The sequence below is a fragment of the Melanostigma gelatinosum genome, assembly GCF_949748355.1.
Source record: "Melanostigma gelatinosum genome assembly, chromosome: 21".
NCBI lineage: Eukaryota > Metazoa > Chordata > Actinopteri > Perciformes > Zoarcidae > Melanostigma > Melanostigma gelatinosum.
In genome coordinates, this window is record NC_136654.1 from 15,543,429 (window position 1) to 15,566,737 (window position 23,309).

A 23,309-nucleotide genomic window follows, 5' to 3' on the forward strand; every position below is an offset into this window, starting at 1 on the left:
GTTCTCTAACAATAAACAACTCTGTTCATGTAATTCTGTCTTTTGTGTTCCTCATTTGCTTGTTTCTCTATTTAGAAGTTAATCATTGTGCATGAAGTGTGGAGGCCTCATACGGAGCCTTGTTAGCTGGCCTCATGTCCGCATAATATATGGATTTAACTTTCAATTATGGCCTCTCTTTAAGCACACATCACCATCCCCTCCAATGAGCCTCTATTTAGCAGCCCACCTCCGCACCTGTCAGTCAACATGTGCTCCCCTTCCGCCCCCTTTTAACCCTAGTTTTGGTATTTGGTTACAATTCCATCACCGCACTCGGAGAAACGAGCGTCCCCCTTTCTGCTGCCATCCTCCCTCCATAAAAAGAAAGTGTGGGGGGGGGGGGGGGGGGGGCTGTGGGATTTAGCCAAGGCCGGGAGACCTGAAATGGGCTCGACATCCTCGTAAAGTGTCTGACCGGATACAGAGTTTCATATCGGAGGGGGGGACAGGGGAGCGATCGAGCCAGCTGTTACACTTGAGAGAGAAATGGGGGGGGAAACACACACACACACACAACCTGTATGGAGATTGAATGTCAACCTCCAGGGCTCAGTGTGATGGCCTGTCGTGGTTTACAACATCCGCTCATAGAGGTGGAGTGCTGGTGCTGTCTTGGCCTATCAGCGCCGCTCTCTTTGTACATTTCTGGAGTTATTCGCTTTCGGTGTTGTACTTCTGTTGCTGATGGTCGAGCGTATGAATTCTGTTTAGTATTCAGCATCGGGTCGATCGCTGAGCTTGCAACAGGTGCTCGATGTATGAAGCCACAACCTGCAGAGCTGCTGTTCCTCCTCAGATTAAACAAGACAGACGTCCCTGAGCTGCTGCTCTGATGGAAGGTAAATTCATCCATTAATTACACAAAAGGTCTTTCAAATTTATCCTCTGATTTTTCCTTGGAGTTGTTCAAAAACTTCATGAATGTTACTAAAACCAACTCTTTTTACTCTGATGAAAGTGCTTTTTTAAAAACAAATCTGCTGAAAGCTTCTCTGCTCACCTTAAAGCTGGAGTTTCCAGCGTGGACGTGGCGTGTTCATGATTTCGTTCACACAGTGTGGGAGCTATTCATGGTTCGATATGCAACGAGTGGGAACTTGAAACCTCCACCGCGCATACATTCGGAATGGACTTTTCGGTGAAGTAGGAGACGGCTTGTGTCCCAACTTTTGAAATGAGAAATATTTGCATATGTATAGACTATTTTCTTTTCAGTGGTTAAGGAGTCAATGTCGTTTTATGAATTTGAATGAGGTAGTTGTTTTTTTTCTTGGATAAACAGACTAATTATTATTCAAAGCATATAATAAATGATGTCTTAAAAGATGCCTGGAGGGGATTTAGACATTGCTGCACTTAAGATGTATCACATTTAAGAACTTCAAGAAGTCTGTATAACTATTCCCTAAGTCAGCAATATTCCATACTCTTCTCCCTTATTATTTCCCTTCTTCTATGCATATAAACATGGAGGTCTCTCTCCTTCCCACTGATGAGATCAGTCGTTAAATCATTCATGCTATTTGCTGTTCAGTGTGTCTGAGCTTTCCTGCCAGAGTCAACAAAAAACTGGAGAGGAAACAAAATGTGTAAACAGCAATCTGCAGTCAGCAGCTTTAATATCATCCGAGTCTCACATCAGAGTGCAGGGAATACTGCACAAGGGCTCCGATTCCAGGATCCTTCAACCCGAGCAAACGTGCAGGAAGACGGAAGACCTCTGGCCTCTCTTCAAAGGTCGGTTGTTGCAAAGAGCTGCAGGGAAGCAAGTGCAACTGTACGACCACTGATGTAAAACTACACCAAGTCCCGGTAGGAATATTACAGAAATATATGACTGATTCCGTGGGGTGGGGAAATGCTTTTCAGTGTGATAAACTCTCATAAACACACCACGCAACAGGTCTCACTTCCGGTCAAAAGAGACGTTAACTGCACATTTACAGACGGATCTTCTGTTTTGAAAAAGATTATGTTCTACATCACATTTGGCAACGGTTTCGATCACATTATCTCTTCATTTAATGTTATAATGACTCAGGACGCTAAAAACTACAAAATAAAAGCATATATGTTACAATAAAAACACACGCATATATGTGTGTATATATATATATACACATATATTTGTATATATATATATATATATATAGTATCTCGTTCGATTCAAAACATTAAAACCAGACAGAGGGTCTGTTTCATAACGCGGTTTAAATTTCGTGATCTGTTTTGATTCATCTCCAGTCTCAGATGAAAAATAGTCGCTTCAAGTTTCTTTTCTTCTTTTCTTCTCTCTCTCTCTCTCTCTCTCTCTCTCTCTCTCTCTCTCTCTCTCTCTCTCTCTCTCTCTAAATGAAGTGCATTTTGTGAATGCTGGGCTTTTTATTCAGAGCTTGGCTCTCAGAAAGCCTATTTATAAATGTTCACAATGTGCAGCCCCGCGTTTGGAGCGCGGCTGAATTATCTCCATAGAAAACTCATTTTCAGGGCTTTTGATTCATTTTGGTCCTCGCAGGGCAGCGTTTTATGAGTACAAGTCAGACTATGATTGAGGTCGTATCTTTTCAAGTGAAAATACACTCAATATTTTTGGAGAAGAAACAAACAATCGATAATTAATTGGCCTTATACTGCTAATGTGCTGCCTGTTGAATAGACTTATCAAGGGTATTATGGGGCTTTTATGTCACAAATAAGGCAATAATAACAAAGACATTCATAAACAGCAATAATATTTAAAGAAGTATGTATTCTATGCCCAACATGTTGAATAAGAGATTGCAGCTTTATAATACTCCTGTGTTTTAGCCGTAAATTGTTCAAAGTAGCGTAATATTCTTGCGTAAGAACAGGTTGGAGACCAAAATAAAGTTCATATCATGCGTAAAGAACGCATTCAATTCAGACACATCTTAAGCAAAATAAACAGTTGAAAAAAATGCACTGAAAGTAGGCTTGTTGTAGTTTGTAGTTAATTTGCCATAAATGTCATTCAATTATCTGTAAATTATCAATTATCATTGCAGTTTCCCTCGGGATAAGGTTTTATCTTACAGTATCCTTATTGTTATTATTTCTCAAGGCGTAATCGTTCGTAATTGTAAATCACCACGTGTACAATATTAATTATATAAATAATGATCTGACTAAAACAATAGCAACTTGTTGTAACGATCTGTGTGAGTTCTGTTTCATTTTATGAATATGAATACAAGAGCGTAAACAAACAGTGACGTCGTCATTACTTCTCATTCAGCGTCAGAAGTCAAGTTAAACTTCCCAAAGTCTGTGATGAGCTTTACACGAATCGTTTAGGTCTGCTGAAGCATTTTTCTTTGACTCTTTTCATTGTGTTTGAAGCTCCTGATGAAAGTGATTCTGAAGTTTATTCATTTCATAATTCAAAAATAAAAACCTGGAACAAAAGAGTTGTGATGTGTCAACAATATGAGACTAAACCTGCGACAGACACATTTTAAATTCATCTGAACTCATTTGAACAACAGGTCCGCAGGAGAAACACCAGTTAATTGGCGTCCATGCCCCAATAAGAAAGTTTTCCAAACTCTCAGCAGAGTCGCGCACACATGCTCCAGCCTCCACTCCGAGGCTCCCACGGCCGGCACCGCCCGCGCCTCCCTCTGATTGGACCCGCTGCCATCAACGAACGTCCACATATTTCCCTCCCGCGCACCTATTGGCTGCCGCCGCTGTCACTCCACCGCATGTCTCTGTATAAGGTCTCGCGCTCCGGCTGCAGTTTTTTCTAATCAAACCTGAGATGAGCCCCGAGCAGCACCGCGGTGCGCCTGTCGCAGCTCAACAATCTCCCGTATTGTAGCCAAAACTATCATTTCAAATTCCTCACTGCCTTTTCAGTCCTGGATTTATTATCGCGCTCTCTATTATATTTAGAGTTTGTTTTTATTTGTAAGTTGTATTTATTTATTTTTTAGTTTGAGCCGAGCATGTGCGTAATTTTGCGAGGATTGTCGAGGTGCCACCGGGAGTGAGTTGGGCAATATGCGCCGCTGGGATATGATTTTCAACCGAAAGGCTGATGGAATATAGCCCGGTTTGTCACAGCCTGTATGCCCTCTGGTCCAGCCCCGTGAAGAAGAAACTAATCCTGCTCAGCATCATGTTCTTAATCTGGGTATACATGCTGTACTCCTGCGTGGGCTACTGCTCCACCATGCCAAGCTTGGTGGTGGACGGTTACCGGGGCAAGGAGACCGGAGCGGCGGTGGCCAAGAGGACAGAGAGCGCCGGGACGGACCTGGTGTCCAGGCTGCTGGCCCAACCGCAGCCGTGGGAGGATATAGAGAGCGACTACGAGGAGCCGTCCATCAGGACCGCCGCGTCCCGAGACCTGCTCAATAACGAGCTGGAGGCGGACAGAGCCGACGACTGGGACGAGATGCGCGGCGAGCAGCAGAGAGCCCCGGAGCCCAGCGCCATGTCCAGCTTCTCCAACGGCTCCGGGAGCAAGAAGCTACCGCAGGCGATCATCATCGGGGTGAAGAAAGGAGGGACCCGGGCTCTGCTGGAGTTCCTCCGGGTTCACCCGGACATCAGAGCCGTGGGCGCGGAGCCGCACTTCTTCGACCGCAACTACGACAACGGACTGGAGTGGTACAGGTAACGACTGCAGTTTCATTTGACGCTGCTGCGTTTGGATGATGAGTGGATGTGTGCAGAAAAACATAAATGTAAGAGCCCGGGCCATTTCTAGAGGATTTGTATTACTCCATGAAATAGATGTAAAGGGGGATCGGCAGTGCAGTGCTGCAAAACACTGCTGGTGTTGTTTGCCAATATGCCAATATGGTAAACAAATAAAAATACGTGTTTTATCAAATTGATAGTGTTTCTACAGAGAAATGTAAAGATGTTCTTTATTAATCTCCCAACAGCGTTAGGAACATGAGAAGCTAATTAACTAGGTTTGATAGGACCTCCATAAAACTATAACATAGATATATATAGAGATACATCTATATGTATAATTATTTTTCATTGTAGCAATGATCCAGAAAGTGTCGAGTTTATTCCAAACTGAAACTACTGAAATAGATTCACACGGTGACAACATTTGGTTGTGACTCTTGCTCTACTTTCTGTCCATTTACACCTCGATGCTGCTGGCTCGCGCACATTATTAAATACCTTATTAATTGCTGTCGTTGATTTTAAGTTGTGATCGCAGACTTGGTTGATCGTGGATGTTATTTTATAAAGTATTGATTTGTTGTCACGTTACGGGGCTGCTCGTAGATCACAGGCAGGCTGGCCTGTTTCTGCGATGCGCAGTGATCTCTATTGGACGCAGCGCAACACTGCACCTCCACGCTGACGTGTCTCCGGGCTTCTCTGTCGAGTTAGAATGAGAAATGATTTGGTTTTGTTTTTTGTTTGTTTTTGATGATCATGGTGCGTTTTTATCAATTCAATCGGATTCATTTGGAGTATTTGGTTTGGCGTCATAGGAACGTTTCTGTTACATTTGTGTCCGCGCCTTCATGATAAAACCTGACCCCCACAGATATTGTTCGTTACATGCAGTGTGATATCGTGCGTAACGTGGATGGCACAATTTGCGCAAATCTGACCGATCCCAGTGTGATGAGATCCAAACTTTTTTTTTTGTTTTTACTTTTTGAGATTTAAAAAAAGAAGAGATGATTACATCGGGGTTTTTGTCTTGTCGAATATTGAACCTAATAGTGTTATATGGTTCTGAGCATTGTTGTGTCAAAGGGCTCCACAGGCCTAACGGTTCACGTTGCGAGGAAAAAAAGGGATCTGCAAAACAAAGTGAGGATCCCACTCAGAATAAAACCCGTTTAACATCTTCAGAGGTCGACACACTAACATTGTCCTTTTCATTTACATCACAAAGTGTGAATATAAAGAGCTGCTCGAGTTTTTCTAATCTTCAATAAATTAGTTTTTTTGTAATAATGTATCCGAGTAATGTAAATGATCAGACTGTTTTTTTCCTTATTTGATAGGCAAATAAACACGCAACGGTTATGGCTCATAAATCGCCGATGGCTAAATCAACACCCTGATTGGCTGTTGGACTTACCACTTACAATCCGCTAATTATGTTCTGTCTTCATCTCGGATAAGCTGCGGAAAGTCTTTCCCCTGCTGTGTTTTATCAACGTTTGCATCTGAAGTTCAAGCTCATCTGAAAGATTGATATTAAAAAAAAAACTTTTAGGTTGTGTTGATTTTGATTGTATGGAAGCGTATTGTCTCGATCGAAATCTCATTTTACTCTTATTTCCTTTTGCTGTCCCAAAAAAAACCCCGAATATGTTGAGTCTGACTCACAGAAATACACGGATAACTTTTCTTTTCTTTTTTTTATTCGGCATTGAAAGCAAAACTTGAGAAGACTTCAGATCATTCGTGTGGTTTGAGGCATTTCATGCTGCAACAGGATACCCAAACAGTGGTGTTTATGCCATGCACAAGTCCACTGACTTGTTTGTGTCTTATAGAAGTGCTCTCTCACTGGGTGTTAAAGTGAAATCCGTCTTCACACACACTTTAATGGAAGACTTGCATGTTTCAGTGAAACAGCTGGTGTAAGCAAAGCAATCACAAAGTAGTGGAGAAAAAAACCAAAAACGTTTTTGAGTGATTCTATTTTTTCCGAGCGAGGATGGACCGAGAAAGGAAATCATTTATTGCTGATTCTCTAAAACGTTTCCCCCCCATCAGCAGATAGGGATGAACGCTGGAATGTTCCACACAGGGGCAAAATTGCGTGGCATTGAAATATATTCTGTGGGAATATGATCTGCTCACGGCCATTTATGCAGGCGGTTACAGACGGTTGTGTGTGTGTGTGTGTGTGCGCGAGTTGTGCAATTGACCTCTCCTTGTTTGTTCATTTGCACAATCTCTCTGCTGTCCACTATTGTACCCCCCCCCCCCCCCACCTCCCACATCCGTGCCCCCAAAATGGACGCACATTTTGAGCTAGCTGGAATTCCACCGAGTCAATGCAGCCACAGAGGGAGCAGGAAAGACTGGGGGGGGGGGGGAGCCTCAACATGAATGGAGGTGGCGATAACAAGTCTTATTGTGGACTTCTGATGAGACTTTTTATTTGTGCCAAAGACAAACACACGATTCATGCTTTTGACCGAGCGGTCCTTGTATCAGGAGGTACACATTTTCACAGTGAGGTCATGCATGAACTGGCAACCAAGGAACACACGCACACGCACACGCACACGCACAGAGAAAGAGAGAGTCCGAGCTCAGCAGGCCAGTGTGACTGAGTGTGAACAGGAACGCCGCTTCGTCATTTCTCCTGTTCTACTTGCACCTGTTTGGTGGGTTTGGTGAAAGCCGAGTCGCCTGGTGGTAACTGATGAGTGAAAATATGTACTTATCTTCAGCACATACATTAAAGTTGATTCCTGGACAGATTAATAATCCATACGCAGAATATAATAGAGCTCAGCAGTGTGAGCAAGTTGCTTGTATGTGTTTAAAACCAGCCTTAAGTTTAAGCTAAAGTCAGCACAAAAGTAGACAATTTATTGTATTTATCCCGCTGATTCTATTTATGATGTCACACTGATGGACTGTTATGTATCGTGTTGTTTCATGTCGTGTATGTCATGTGGTTGTTGCTTTTTTGTCGACCTGTCCAATGACAACTGAGGCAAATATGCTTTCAGCTAACTCTGGTGCATTTAGTTTTATTACTTATGCGAAAATAAACAATGAAATAAGTAAACAAAGAAAATAATTAGGTGCTATGTAATTTGTGGCAATAAAAGTAACGTTGCAAGCAAATTTTTTTTGCACTTTTCAAAGCAACACAACACATATAAAGACACAGAAGACACATTATCGACACAAGGAGACAAAGTGAACAAACAACCAAAAAATGAAGTCACAAAATCATGAAAAAACGGAAGAATTATTTTTGTGACTTTGTGGGAGGTGGTACCAACGTTTGCAAGCAAAAGCACAATCGCCTTTAGTTTAGCGGTTGCACGTAAGATTGTCAGACTTATTACATATTTGCGTGTATATTTGCAGTTTGTTCGAAGGGTCCTGTCACTTTGAACAAACGTCCACACAGACGGATAAAAGTTGACGCTGGTATTTGATTTACTCCGAACTCTTGTTGACATCATTTCGCCCCGTCAGTCTGCGGTGCATGTCGCTCTCTTCATATTGCATTTGGCCCGATTGGCTATGAAGGGGCTTTGGTAGATAATTACTGTGCTGTGGTTTTGCTGTCGTGTCGCAGGCTCTGGTCTTAGCTCGCTGGCAGGGCCCCGGCACTGTTGACGCTGTTGCTCCTCCCATAGAGTGGCTTTAGAACACAGAGAGCGTATAGTCACACAGTTCAACGGCCACACGGGCGGTACGAGGACTGTGGTTGTGTTTCTAGAATGTATCAGAAATTGCCATTTGACAATTTTTTGAAGATGAATTGTTCGTGAGCTGCTCGGTCATAAGAATGCAGCGTGTAACTTTGAGCGCACACTGAGCTGTGCAACATTCAGTCCTCGTGTGATGCGGTTTGTGATCAAAGGTTCGGCTTCAGTCGCTGTCAAGAGACTGCTGGGGTTGAAACCGGCGCCATCCCCAAGCAGGATGTCCCTCCGGTCAACCTTTGTATCTCGTCAGTGATAAAACACTGTGGAGGTAAACAGACCTACAAAGCAGTGTCAGTAAAAGGTACTTAAAAAAAAGAACAAGTGAGGCATTGTTGAAAAGGAGGCTCCCGGAAAAAAAATCCCGTTCCGCTATCAGACTTGCGGATGCTTGCGGAAGTCGGCGCTGTTTGAAAGCCGTTATCCAAAGGCCGTTGCACCCCCGCTGGTGGCTGTTGAGCCGGAGTCAGCCTGCTGCTCCTGGCCATGTCGGGGACGGTTCTGGATGGGTGCACGTCCTTTCATCTGCTCACCACGGGGGTGCTCCTATTTCCATGTAGGTGACCCATCCACCCTCTGTTGCCACTGACCTCGCCCTCCTTCCTTCCTTCCTCTCAATGGACCAAAAGAGGCCACCTGGTTCTTTGGAGCCCCAGTGAAGGGCATCAACTCGTCACCGCTCCCCAAAAAAAAAAAAACGTCTCGCGCCAATGTTTGCATACACGGGCATGTTATGGTGAAAGCCGATATGTCTAAAGTTGTTGTGACAAGCTCAGCTGCGGAGCCGCAAGTAATGGTCGTCTCCAGTCACAAAAGAATGAAAGCGCTGAGACGGCGGGCACAAATGTCAGCATGGCCTCTCTCCTCGGGGATGGCCAGTATTGATTGGTCAGGCCTGATTGGAGGTAATGTGCGGAGATGGGTTAAGGGCCTTTGACTGGGGTCAGACCCGCGTCTGCTTGCTGACAGGCTCTCTGTGTTGACCATCTGCAGAGCTACAGAAAGCTACAAGCCCCGCTGGGGATTTCAGAGTCTGAGCCCACCTTTAAGAGGTGCGTTCACGAGGATGACCGTTTGGTTTTAGAACTCTGCGTTTGACAGAATCTGTGCGCGCTGGAACACTGAGAGGCTGCAACCCAGTTACAGTTCAAGAGAAGATGGACTCAGCTGATGTGATACTTTGGCGCTTTAATTGTTTCCTGATTCCCGGAACTCCGCGGCTCCTCAGGGGGCCGAGGACATAACGCAGAACAAAACAAGCAGTTTGAAACTGTGCCTCTGTGTTGGCTAAACTTCCACCTTGTGTTCCCAGATGAGTGGATCACTGCCTCCCAGGTCCTCCACCAACTGTCACCCTCAAATCCCTCCCCCAGCTGTGCACTTGCTCTGCCAATGTGCAAGAATAGTGTCACATGTCATGCTCGGTTTGCGCTATCTTGGGCGGGGCTCGCCGCGAGTCTCTTAGAGAGGCGTTTTGGTCAGCGTGGAGGGACGGGGGGCCCTCTCTCCCCACCCCCCCCCCCCCCCAGCCGCCTAAGCTGGCGCGGCTCACCCGAGAAGGGAGAGAGAAACTGAGAAAAAGGCCGCTTTCATCCCCAAATTACAAGCGGTTAATTGTGAAAGGGGAGACCTGTGGAGAGGGGAGTGGCAGCGCTGCACTGAGGTGGCCTGCCTCCTCACCCCCACCCCCTCCGCCTCCCGAGGTGGTGTCCAGTGAGCACTGCCCCGCACCAGTGACGACAATATGGCCGCCACCGACAGGAACCTCCCGCCGGAGCTGAGGATAAAAGCCACAGAGCCTTAGAGGAACTTGCCGTCAAACATTCACACACTCCTGAATTCACACGCTTGATGCAAACAGCAAAAACACAAGGCGCGCACACGCTCCTTTAAAACAAAAAAAAGGAGTGTGGACTCCTCATTCACTCCGGGAAAGAAGCCTCACGTGACTGCTGCCACAGAATGCTCTTGTTTTTCTATGCAATTTCGAAGTAGACAACAATAAGAGACACTCATAGAGAAGTGTAATGAAGTAGCATTGGAGGAAGAATAGGAAGCGCACAAACCCTCCCTCTGTGCGAATTAGGCCCATTTAAACGAGGTGATAATTTGGATGTTGCTGCACATGTCAGAACACAACCAGACGTCCTCCCGCCGGAGTTAATGGGCATTCATTGCTGCGAAATAAAGCCTCTTTAGTGCATTAAAATAGCCCTGGAGGCTCGGAGAAACACTCTAAAAACGGTTTGGTTAATCATTCGCCGTTAAAGACGGGTTAGTCAGGGAACTCCTCGCTGCTTTCACGAAAGAAAAGGAAAATGTAGCTGAGGAGAAGGTGGAGAAAGTGATGACAGTGCACCTGTAAAGCTTCACTTGTCCCAGGTATTAAGTCCCAGAGGTAGCCATTAGAGTGTGCCTGCCTCTGGGAAGAGAGGACACACACGGAGAGAGCGGCCGAGGTCTCCCGAGGTTTCCATTAGCCCGGCAGCAAAAGAGCAGAGCCTCATTAGAAGCCCCGAGTTGTCTCCCTGCATGACACTAGTCACTTTCTCCCCATTGAGACGTACTCCCAGAGCTGTTGGGAGTACGTCTCATAAGAGCTGTAAGAACACTTCAGCGCCGACTCCAAGACAACCCGGCCAAACTCAACTCACTTCCAATTATTTCCCACCACGGCGACGAGTAGTTTCTCTCTCCACCGGTTGTTTAACTGATCAGAATCTGGAAACCGCGCGCTGTATCTTTTGGACGCAGCAAAACTACCGCACTGCTATCAAACTGCTGCTTTTCTGCTCCGTTTCTTTGCTAAAACAACAAAAAAGTTAAATAAGCAGGATGTCCAAAACCTTTACGACATGAAATTCGGTCAAAAGGTTAAGTTGTGGGTTCAGGAACAAGCAGGGTGTCTGTGTGGATTATTTCCCCCCTTTAAAAGCTCTCTCGCTCTCTAAACATTGTGAATAGAGCCCTGCAGAGCGTACTATCAGCAGTTCTCTCATAAACTAGTGTTCTTACCCAAATGGGAAGAAATCTGGCACATGCAGCCTTTGATTATGATCTCTTTGCATATTTGATCCAAATCAGATTTTTAAAAATCTGATTTTTCGATACTTCAATTGAGAAATGTAGAGCACTCTGCACTTTTGGCAAAGGTTATGCAAGTGCTTTTATAATTCTGGAAAAAAAAAGAAGAAGCTAAGTGGATATGAAGTGAAACAGAAGGAAAATAAACATTTTCCTCTTCCTGGCCAAGAGCCGACATAGTTTTAATCTAGCCTTTCTCAAATATCTCTTCTCCACTCCCTTCACACAACAGCTTCCTCTCACAGAGTCGGAGCAGATCCCGTGTCACGTCTGACCGAGAGGCTTACTGATCGGGATACAGCGGAGGGATGAAAACATTTGTCATCGCGCTCCACGAGGAACGATGAAATCCTGAAACGAGCACCGATGTCTGCGTTTGGCAGCAGAGATGGTTTAAAAAACGTGGCCTGATGTTCTCAACAGCAATTATCTTGTCTTCGCCGGGGCTCTGAGATATTGCAGGAGACAACATCTGGGCTCAAATCCAAAGAAATCTGTACGGATGCCCGAGGAGCTCTGCTGCCACTCTTTCCTTCTCTGAAAAGCAGCAGGTTAATCGTCGCGACTGGTGCTATCGTTACTCAATTTAGCTAATTATACGTCTGCTCGGGAGGCAGGCCCATTTTCAGGAATTTGTAAACCATTAACCTGCGACAACAGCTGCAGTGTGAGGAAGCAAAAATAATCATAATAAGATTCCAAACACGCAGGAAGCTCACTGAGTGACATACAGTAGAGCGGAAATCCCCTCTCTCTCTCTCTCTCTCTCTCTCTCTCGCACACACGCACTTTGTAGTTCACCTGTCTTCAAAAAGGTGTGCAGGCAGTTACGGATGACAGGCAATTCAAACAGGATGCAAAGCAGCTCGCTCCCTCTCATTCTCTCCCTGTGTGTGTGTGTGTGTGTGTGTGTGTGTGCATCGAGGGAGTGGGGGTGGTGGCATGTAGCCTATGTTCTTCTCCAGTCTGTTTCATCTTTTATTCATCTCTGCTGTAGCTAGATCAAGGAGTCGTGGGCCTCTTGGTGCATGTCAAGTGTCAGGAAATCAGTCAGACTGGCTGATTCTGCCACACAACAACACCCAGAAACACACACACACACACACACACACACACACACACACACACACACACGCTCCACCTGCAGCCCTTCCTTGTTGCTTCCCCTGTTTGTTTGTTTTGTCTCATCCCGTCACGGTTCATCGGTTTATCTCCCCGTCCAAGCTGTCAGCCAGTCGCGCCCCGATCCTGACGGAGCGGTGGAATGCGTGGCTAGCTGTGGGGCTAACACCTTCAGCAAACAGACCCAGAGCAAACACACTGATTAGTGAGGATTACAAGCGCTAAACAAATTCTGGGTCACATCGCCGAGTGGTTGCATTCCACAGAGTGCGTGCGAGTGTCTTCCGCTGGCGTCGAGGCGCATGCAACAAGCCTTGATGGCTGCGGCGGTGTCACGTGACTCACCTCGTACCGCGTGTCGAACAAAGCGGGGAGCCAGAACAATTGAGCTTTTTTTTCTTTTGGAAAGCTCGAAGATGCTGTTGCACATTGATGAGAGGGAAGGGGAGGATTTCTTTACCTTCTACCCTCCACCGTCCCTTTCACCAGCTCCTCTGGTTTATTTATACCACATGGTGGTGGACTCCTTCGCTTCACTGCAGGGTTATTAACACTCGGTCGTTCCTCGCAGCCGTCTACAGCCACAGGCCGATGTGGTTCCCGGCCCCTGAAGAAAAAAACCAAAACAAAAAAACCCCTCATGGCTGTGTTGTTTTCCAAAGCGTGCCAAATAGCAACAAATACACTCAAAAACAGATTTTCCGAGCGGGAAAAAACAAATTACAATTACTCACCGAATTGAATAATGTGTGCTTGTCATGCCTCTGCGATGCTGCCCATCACAAGGCAACCACATCAGAGCAGAAGGCCTCAGCTGCACTTAAGTATTTTCAGGACATCACGGGGGGGGGGGGTGTAATATGCTGCCGGGGTGTCTGACCCCATGTAGTCCATGACATTATGTGTGGCGGTTAGCTCTCTATTTATTTATTCTACTTCACCAGTGTCTGATGTTGCCTCCAAAACCAGGCTGGGTATGAGCCCGAAACCGGGCTGGATGGTCTGTGGCCGCAAGGCCCGACTCCCCTTCTCTCCCTCTTTCTATCTTTTCCTCCCTCATTTCCTCACATTCTCTCTGTCATTCACTCTCTCCCTCTCCCACACAAACACACACACTCTGTAAGAGACAGTCTGATAAAAAAAAGAAATTCTCTGCTCTGGCGATGCGTGACTCCCTGATTCCAGTGAAACATGATGGATGGACGGGTTTGCGTCGGTCGGGTTAACTGCCTTGTTTACACGGAGGGTCAGTAGATTCCCAGGCTGCTCTGACACAGAGCAACGTCTTGACGGAGTTAAGGGGTCTGGGAGCTGCATTTATCAACCAGATCAGGACTCCGGCGCAGAGTTTAGGTGTCAAAGTGTCATCGAGCAAGAGACGAGATGAAGGCTCGGAAACCAGTTTATTCTGGAAAAGCCTAAAATGGTAGCCGCTGCATCATACTTTGACCTTAGATCCTGTTGTCCCAGACTCCCTTCTCTCCCTCTCGCTTGTAGAAATGTTCTAATCTTCTGTAGCTCCTCCCACCTGAGTCAATCAGTATTTTGCTTGCATTGGGCTATCGGGCTTTATTTTGATTTATTCATCTTTTTAGAATCAGACACTCGACTTCAATGAGGTCCCTCTTCCTCCCCAGTTGTATGTCGCATCAGCATCCATCTGTTTTTAATATCAGAGGTGTGTACTCGAGTCACCAATTTGATGGCTTTATACTGGACTTGACAAAATCAAAGAAACTTTGACTTTAGCACCAGTGACTGTTGTTGAAAGAAATGTCATGACATTTTGTGCCGAGCGCGTTATGACTTGACTTGATAAAGTTTTTCTCTCTGTGCTCATGTACCTCCAGCGGTATCTTAAAATATAACAATGGTATACCCCAAGAAGGAATAGTCCCCCCATGGAAAGAAATACCAGCGTTAGCACCTAAAACTACTTCCAAAGGAAAGTGGCCCCGGATATCTGGAGGAGACATTCCGCCTTCAAACAGCTGCCCTCATTAGAACCGCACCATCCCATCCAGGTCCGTGTGTGTGTGATACCAGGCCGGCCTGCATTATTAATCCTTTTAGCAGACAGATGATTTGGAGGGGCTTCCGCTCAGCCTCCTTCCCGAGTTTCCAGTGACACCATCATTCAGTGAGGCCTGTCAATTTGAAACCTCAGGCCCGGGAGGAGCCCCGACAGATGACTCTGATCGGGGCTGATGAAGGCGCTGCATCGTCATCCCTCAGGGTTCATCATGCGGGTATCGAGTTACAAGCAGGTGTGAGAGACTCATACAGATGGACACTTGTGTATAAGACATATATGAGACGCGGATGCGCACAGACCCTCTTCAGCAGGCGCTCCTGCAAGGTCTCAGGTTTAAGCAGAGATCTCTGGCTCTCCTCAGCCAGGAAAGGAACTGTCAAAAAGCTCCAAGTGGCCACGTACTAACACCTGGACTCCAGTCCAAGGGCTTGAAGGAGAGACCAGATGAAGCTTCTGCAACTGCAGCCGGAGCTCTTCTCCCTCTCTGCGTCCATAAACCATCTTCTCTATTCTTTTTAATTTACAGCCAAAGCCATGTGGTTAAATATAATGTCAGACTCCAGGCACAGTGGAGTGTATTTCAAAATGCCCAGCTTCTGTATGCGCTTAAATACTACTTTGAAAGTATTCAGTGAGCCCGCAGAGTGCATGCCTGCCTCCCTTTGGAGTGGCCATAGTGTGTGTGTGTGTCTGCTTGTGTGTTTCATAAACATTTTGCTCTCTTCAGTTCCATTTCATAGCATGTAGGCTTCTCCTGCTGCGAGCTGAGAGCTTTAAAAGGCAGCGCTGGTGATGAACTTTTATTTATCAGTGACTCACCCATGAATTCATGGACCCTCCATATCTGCATGTATCATCTATCATCCTGTCCACTGTGTTTCTAGCTCCACGATTTATCCACACATGGTCTGAAGAAATATAATGAGTTTTATTTTGCACTCAACTTCGACTGTGAACGAACAAGTAGCTGCTCAAGATCTGTATCATCCAATGAGGAATAAAGATGTTTCTTTGTATTTCCCTTAAATGCTCGTACGTCCACCGCATTGGTTCATGTGGAGGGCTCGGGTAAGAGGCCCTTGGAGAAGAAAGGGAGCCTTTCAGTACCTCTTCCCTCATTTCCCCTCCTCTCCGTCTTCCCACTTGTGAAGTGTCACTTTGCTATCGGACCTCGAGGCCTGATTGTCAGGTCGGCGGAACCGCTGGGATCAATGGATGAGAGAACGGGGTGAAGAGTGGAGGCTGTGGGGTGTTTTAATGTCACGGAAACTCACGGATTCCAGGACGTAGAAGTGAAGTCTGCTTGATTACCCAAAAGTAGCTGATTTGTTTGATATATTTTGGTGAATTCAGCCTCTACTTAGAGCACTGTTCAGTGCACGCTGTTGTTTTGGGTGGCGTCACCTCCCACGGGGAGGTAACACACGCTCCAGGGTCTACGAGCCCTGGAAACGAGACATCTCCAGCTTTAAATGCCCATAGGAGTAGAGCCACACCCTCCCTCCGCTGGTGGATACAAAGTGCCCTCAGATTTGTCTGTATTCAAATAAACAAACCCTAATTTGAGATTCAAATGCTTTCAACATCCAGACATGTGAGACAATTGAAAACACTTTGTGTCGAACGGGAAATTGACGGACGGGCGCCAAATAGCTTCTATCCTTTTGAGTGTGGGCAAACGAGTCATTTTGTCAGGGATGCTGTGTGAGCTCAGTGGCAGCCCGCTATCGTCTAATCAAACATGACAGGAGGGAGGCAGAAGCACCCGACAGAAATAACCCTTTTCCTGCCTGCCGTTTATCTCCGGCGGGATGAGGGCTCTTTAAAAACACAGGCCAAAGGGCCACTCGGCCGGCCCCCGTTTGATGCCGTCATGTGACGAGGGCTTCTGCTTTGTCTCTTATCGCTGCTTTTGGCATGTCTTGTAACTTGGAAATAATCTCAATGGGCGAAAGGTGCAGAGAGGCGAGATACAAGTTGACAGATATATATCATGTGGAGGCACAATCGAGGCGAGGAAAAAAGTTTTTGCCTCATGATGTCACGTTATTTACGGTTTCTTACCGTTCCCCTGATTAGACAGTAGAGTCCTCGGTATCGCAGCGGGCAGGCTGATGTTTGCGGGGCCATTTTGGCACACGTTCCCCTTAAGAGCCCTCCAAAAGGCTTCTCTCTCACTCGAGGTTGAGAAGGACTCCACTCAGCCCTCGATAAGCACCCCCCCCCCCTACCTCCCTCCTTCTCCTCTATCCGCCCCCCCCCCCCCTCCACCCTGCCCCCCATCCCCGCCCCGCTGCCCTGACCGCTGCCCCGCTCACCCCTCCACTCGAGGACAATGGCTCACTTTCAAAGAAAGGCAGGAAAAAAGAGGAGCCCGGTGTCACAGAATTGCCTGTTTGCTGACGGAATCTTTAAAAGCAGCACCTCATAAATCAAAAAGGGGCATAATAGCCATTGTTTCTCCAAGAGCTACTTGTCCCACTAAAAATCCCCTCCTCTTTTCTCTCTGCTGGCCTTTTCTTTTTTTTTTGCCTCTTTGGCAGAGAGAGCCGGGTTAAGTCAGAGGTGGAGATTTTTTTTATTAGGGGGGGGGGGTCTCTTCTTGTGGATTTGGAGCTTTTTAAGGGTTTCCTCACCACTTTCTTTCTCCCTCGCTATCCAACCATCTCCTTGTTTTATGCTCCTCCAACCCCCAACACTGGATTTTTGTAAAAAAAAATCCCTGAGCTTGGAGCAGCATAATCTATCACTATGCACATTGTAACTCAGGCCTCCTCCCTATCGCCACGGCGTATTGTCATGTTGAAATCGGATTAGATGGGAAGCCATTTGCCTCCCCTGTGTCGGCTCTGGACTCTTTTTTTTTTTTTTTTTTTTTCTTTTTTTTGTATGTTCGCACAAGGAATGACAAAAAGCTTGCAGGCAGTATCACCATTGTGCATCTCAGGAGAATGGCGAAAAGGCGCGCAGTTTAAGTGGAGCATGTTTGGTTTGTATTCCTTGAAGTCGTGGCAGAGAATTCAGAGCGTGTGCTCATGAAGTGTTGTTTGCGGATACCGGAATGGATTTGCTGGCATGCTCGTGCATAAAACAACATGCTGTGTGTGTTTGGATTTCAAAAAGCTGTTGATGAGCCTGGACTGGCCACTAGCGGTCAGGCCGAGAGTCAGGCCGGTGTTAAAGATGCAAAACAACACTGGGAAGCTACACTCACTACGCCTCCTGCATGCTTTGAACCCAATGGTGTTATCTCTGCATCTCATCACACAAGACACTCGGCTTGTTTATTTACGATCCCAGTCTGGCGCTGAATGAGCATTTGGGAAACATCTTTGCCCCCCCCCCCCCCTCCGTCTACTCCATTCACCCCTCTGATGTGTCAGCAATCAAGAAGATATTATCATAATTAGATCACTGGCACTGCATTAGGATTACACAAATCTGCCAACACCATTTCCACAAGCCATTTTATGAGTTCCCTGACGTTACACCCTGGGCCTTTCCTCCTTTCCCTCACCATTCCCTCTTTCTTGCACACAAATATGTGCATCGATGGAGAGCCGATGTACCATGAATTAGCCATGAGCTGGATGGACGTGAACTAGATTCGGGCTTTTACAGTATATTTCTGCTGAGCAGCTGAGGCTCTGGGGGAGAATCGAGCATTACAGGCTTCTGAGTGTACGCGATGTGTCCAACATTGTAGTTTTGACATCTTTTAACTTTCTCTGCTCTCTGCGGGATTACACAGCATGTCAATGGGATGGACCACAATGGTGCATCAGTGCCTCAGCTTGAACAACAAAGGTGAGGCTCAGGGTACAACAGGCTAACAGGACTCTTATCTGCGAGAGCGTGCTCACCCTGATAAGTGCTCTCGGTTATCTCGTCCTTCATTTTGTTTTTGTTGTCCTTCGAGTGCTTCAAACTGCTTGTTTCCTGTTTTTTTTTGTATTTTTGATCCGACTGTTTCTCGTCCACAATGCGAACCCCTCCCATCGAGCCAGCACCAGCAGCACATTTGATCCGGCATATACATCACACATACGTTTTCTTCCTGGTGCTGGGGGGGGGGGGCAAAAGAGGGAAAGGCAATCCACGTCCCAATGTCAGTCAAACCGCTGTTATCGCCTCCGCCATAATGGAGACGCTGCGGTTGGCCACCGATTGTGAGACCTAATGCAGAGAGAGCAGAGCGCACTCGCTTTTCCTTCAGAACCAGTTGCTCTCAAGTGCCTCTTGATTATATGTCTGCATGTAACATATCTGTGTGAAGCCCATCAGCCAGTCCGTCACCCAAAACCAAACCCACTCCCCGTAAAAAAAACTAAAAAACTGAATCCCTTTCTGAAACAAGTCTCATCATCTTTCAGCACTGATGCATGTTTGATTTCTTATTTATATATTTTTTTGCTGCAATGGTGGGGAGGGGGGATTTTGATTCGGTCCGACCACTTTGGAACATTACATCCAGCAATGAGGTTGAGGAAAGACGAGCTCGGGGAAGATACATCACATAATGGAATTAACACGCTAATTTATAGGAAAGAAAATGCATTTAAAGGCTAATTTGAATGAAAATGATAAATTAATTAATTTAAAAAAACATAGCAAGTTAGATGTAAAAAGGAAGAGCGAGAATTCAAGAGCCTGAGCAGAGGTGGGAAAACCCAGCTCCTAATCCCTAATATGGTTAAATTCAGGGTCGGCCATGTTTGGTGGAAATTCCTGTAAATGTTTCCCTGTGTTTGATTATGTAGTTCTGTCAGAAGTGAGATATCTTATGAGTGAGTGAGCGTGTTGGTGTTGGAGAGCTGCCTGCACTAATACTGTAGGTTTTCAAGTCCTATAATAAGGCTAAACGGGCTCAGTGAGTCATTGGTTGCAGAACACAGTACACCCCATCAACTTGATTACATTATGCAAGACGTTGCTCCACCTTACCCTTTTCCGAACCTCCTTTTTGTGCTTTTCTGTTTTTCTCCTCTCAGGGAGCTGATGCCCAAGACTCTGGAGGGCCAGATCACCATGGAGAAAACCCCCAGCTACTTTGTGACCAGAGAGGCTCCAGCCAGGATCGCCGCCATGTCCCGGGACACCAAGCTGATCGTGGTAGTGAGGGACCCCGTCACCAGGGCCATCTCGGACTACACGCAGACGCTGTCCAAGAAGCCCGACATTCCCTCCTTCGAGAGCCTCACCTTCAAAAACAGGACTACGGGGCTCATCGACACCTCGTGGAGCGCCATCCAGATCGGCATCTACGCCAAGCACCTGGACAACTGGCTGCAGTACTTCCCCATGGAGCAGATCCTGTTCGTGAGCGGCGAGCGGCTGATCAGCGACCCGGCCGGAGAGCTGGGCCGCGTGCAGGACTTCCTGGGGCTCAAGAGGATCATCACGGACAAACACTTTTACTTCAACCAGACCAAGGGTTTCCCGTGCCTGAAGAAGGCCGAGGGCAGCAGCAAGCCCCACTGCCTGGGCAAAACCAAAGGGCGGACCCACCCCAACATTGACCCCGAGGTGGTGCAGAGGCTACGGGACTTCTACAGGCCCTTCAACATGAAGTTCTACCAGATGACAGGACATAACTTTGGTTGGGATTAATGCGAAAATCATGAAAGACAATTCTTTTTTTTGTCAATTTTTTTTGTTCCTTCTGTAATTCAATGGCAAGATGCTGAGATATTGCTATATATATGTAAAATGTACAGAAATCTATTTTATAATAATTTATTTTTATTTCTAAGCAATTAATTCACTAAGCTGCCTCACCATATTTGTACATAACATCTGGCCCACATGTTGTTTTTAACATTCCTCATTTTCATTTGAATCCCCTCGCCTCCCTCCCTCGTGGTCCTGTAAACTCAGCGGCTTTATCGGTGCTTCGTAATACAGATAATCAGCGATGACTGAAGTAGAAATTAGGGTGGATGAAATGAAAAAGCACCATATTACGGGTACGGAGTGCTCACAGAGAAGCGGAGGACACCGATCCATGTGCATCCTCATTCATATGCATCTCTACCTTTTCAAACCCTCTCATTGTGAGTGTGATTCTTCTGTAACGTGTTTCACTCCAACACAGTTCAGTTTTCTGCAATCCAATTGTCCTGCACTGGCGTCGGCCTTAGCTGCAGATCTCATGTCCCTTTCCACTCAATAACAGTGAGATCAATAGGCCTAATTGATCCTCATTGTGTCACTCATGCTTAAAGTATACAGCTGCCCTTTCATTCTCAGTGCTCCTGCTGCCTGCTCTAATGAATGACCCATCCATCAAACGCTAAATCCTATCCCGGACCACATAAGGGCCCATGTTAACATTATGCTAATCGGGCAAAGGTAACTGGCGGATCGATTGGGCCTCCGCTCTCTAACTCCCCATTAGAAGCAGTGTTGGCTGAGAGCCAGGCTCTTGTACGATCCGCTCAGTTCAAAGGTCACACAAAGTCTCAATCAAATTTCCTTGAGAGGCATTTGATTTGTAGAGCAGAGCCGGAGCACAGAGGGTCAGGGGAAGGGTGTGTGCCTTGCTTTCACTGTAAAAAAGAGAAAATAATGATAAAAAACATCGTCGCATGAGGCAGCGGAGGCATATCTGTCAGGAATCGAGCATACAGATAGAAAAGATGACAACAACTTGGCTTCGCCTCACTGAAATAGCGCTTCTTCAAACAGAAGTCCACCAGGCCCCATCTCAGATCCCAGACTAAAGAGATCAAAGGAAGAGGAAAGGTTTCTGTGAAGCACTCTCAGCACGGCAATAATTGCCTCAGGCGGGGGAGGTGGGGGGGTTCAGTGTCTAACCTCTCTAGTGTAAGAACACCTCATGTGCCATCGTCCATGGCCTATATACTTCATGCCTTATTCACTCACCCTCACACCTCTGTACTTGTTGCCAAAAAACAACAACCCCAACCTGCGTGTTGATATTACGTTTCACACAGCTTGATTTGCTGTCGCTGCCCCCCCCCCCCTCCTCTTTGTTTTCGTCTTTCTACTTGAATTCTTGATATGCAAGAGGGAGAGAACGTGTAGTTATCATTCTTTGATGTGCTGCCCGATCTCTTTGCAGCGGGTGACACGCTAATATATAAGGAGGCGGCCGTGCTATGCTACGCTACGCTGCGCTATGCTGTGCTACACTGTGCTACGCTACGCTATGCATGCTCAATGTGGTGGCCATCATGAAAATACAGGGATAATGGGAAGGGATTATTAGCATCCAGAGGAAGGGCTTCATGTGCTTAAAGCAGGGCCCCGACTGAATGTACACAACCTATCCTCACACTAAAAGACCCTCAAAGCAATTTCAAAAGGTCAGATTGTCACTCAGTTTTTAGTTAAAAGTTTGATTGTCTCTCTTTTTTTTTTTAAGATAAGAAAATGCTGCGCCTCTTTAAATATCCAGCACAACACAGTTAGCCTGCTCCTGTCATTAAGACAGAGGGAACCCAATTCAGCTATTTCTCTTCTATTGAAACCCGCTGCCTGGTTTAGCCTCAAACCGATGTCTGGGAGCAGGGGAGATGGAGGCTTGTTGTAGTTCTATCTTTTACTTTCACTCTGCCTGAGCGATGATACTCCACGAGAGAAAGCCTTTATCCCCCCTTCTCTCCTTCGTGCAATGTTTGATTATTAAAAAGAAAGCAGTTATGACCTCTCTCAGCAAGCTGTCACACTCTGGAAGTCTGACATTTTCCCTGTAATTGATGGAGACCTGCATTTGAATTCCGGTCAAGTTCACGTAACTGAGGGGAATATATGAAAACAGAAAAAAAAACAAAAAACTTTGTGCACTCATGGGTTTACACCGTGTTGCTGCATCGGTTATGGTTGAGTTTTATTCAACCTGTTTTGAGATCTAAAAATGTTACAAATGTTTGTCTTACCCACATATATGTATTTAGACTAGCAGATCTGTATGTACAAAAATGAAACAACATGTAAATCAAGTATTTTGTGGTATGTACATCAAAAGGAATTAATTTTACACAATGCAAAAGCAAAATGGAACAGATGTTTCTAGATGATTAAATACTGAACATTCAAAATATTTCTTTGTATGAAGAAACAAATAAAAAAGTATATATTTTACCAAATCCTCTTGTGCCTGACTTTTATTTCCTTGATTCTCTTCTTAATTTATTTTTTTGTGGAAAATGACACCCTCAAATGTAAGCACTTTAAAATCAATACTACCTTTAAGTCCTAAATTCATCACATCACGTTTTAAGAAAGAAATATTATTTCTCAGGATCATTTAGAGTACACAATACATATATAACAGTGTAAATAATAATTTATATATAACCATAATAATGCTGAAAATAGGATCTATGATTCAGTATGTTAGGATGCAAGAATACAAATGAGGGCATACTATTTCTGGAGATCACCACAATCACCAATCCACTCACCTGTACCTGGTTCGGTGGAGGAGACAGCTATCCTGAAACCTGGGTAAATGAAACCGAAACCATCTCCACAGGGAAACACACCTGTAGAAGTGAGAAGTGGAACTGACCCTTTAATTGAGTGACACCTGACGAAAGCCCCGCCCACTCCAATAGAGTGGTCTCGTGTGACGTCACAGTTTA

The 23,309-nt window shown here is 45.8% G+C and overlaps 1 protein-coding gene across 1 annotated transcript; it reads left to right on the forward strand.

Annotated features, from left to right (window-relative positions):
- Positions 1-3,835: 3,835 nt before the first annotated feature.
- Positions 3,836-22,799, forward strand: hs3st3b1b (heparan sulfate (glucosamine) 3-O-sulfotransferase 3B1b). Its single transcript, XM_079293515.1, has 2 exons — positions 3,836-4,683; positions 19,692-22,799. Exons 1-2 carry the CDS (start codon positions 4,103-4,105, stop codon positions 20,308-20,310), a joined length of 1,200 nt encoding a protein of 399 aa, XP_079149641.1. The 5' UTR covers positions 3,836-4,102; the 3' UTR covers positions 20,311-22,799.
- The last annotated feature ends 510 nt before the right edge of the window (positions 22,800-23,309 follow it).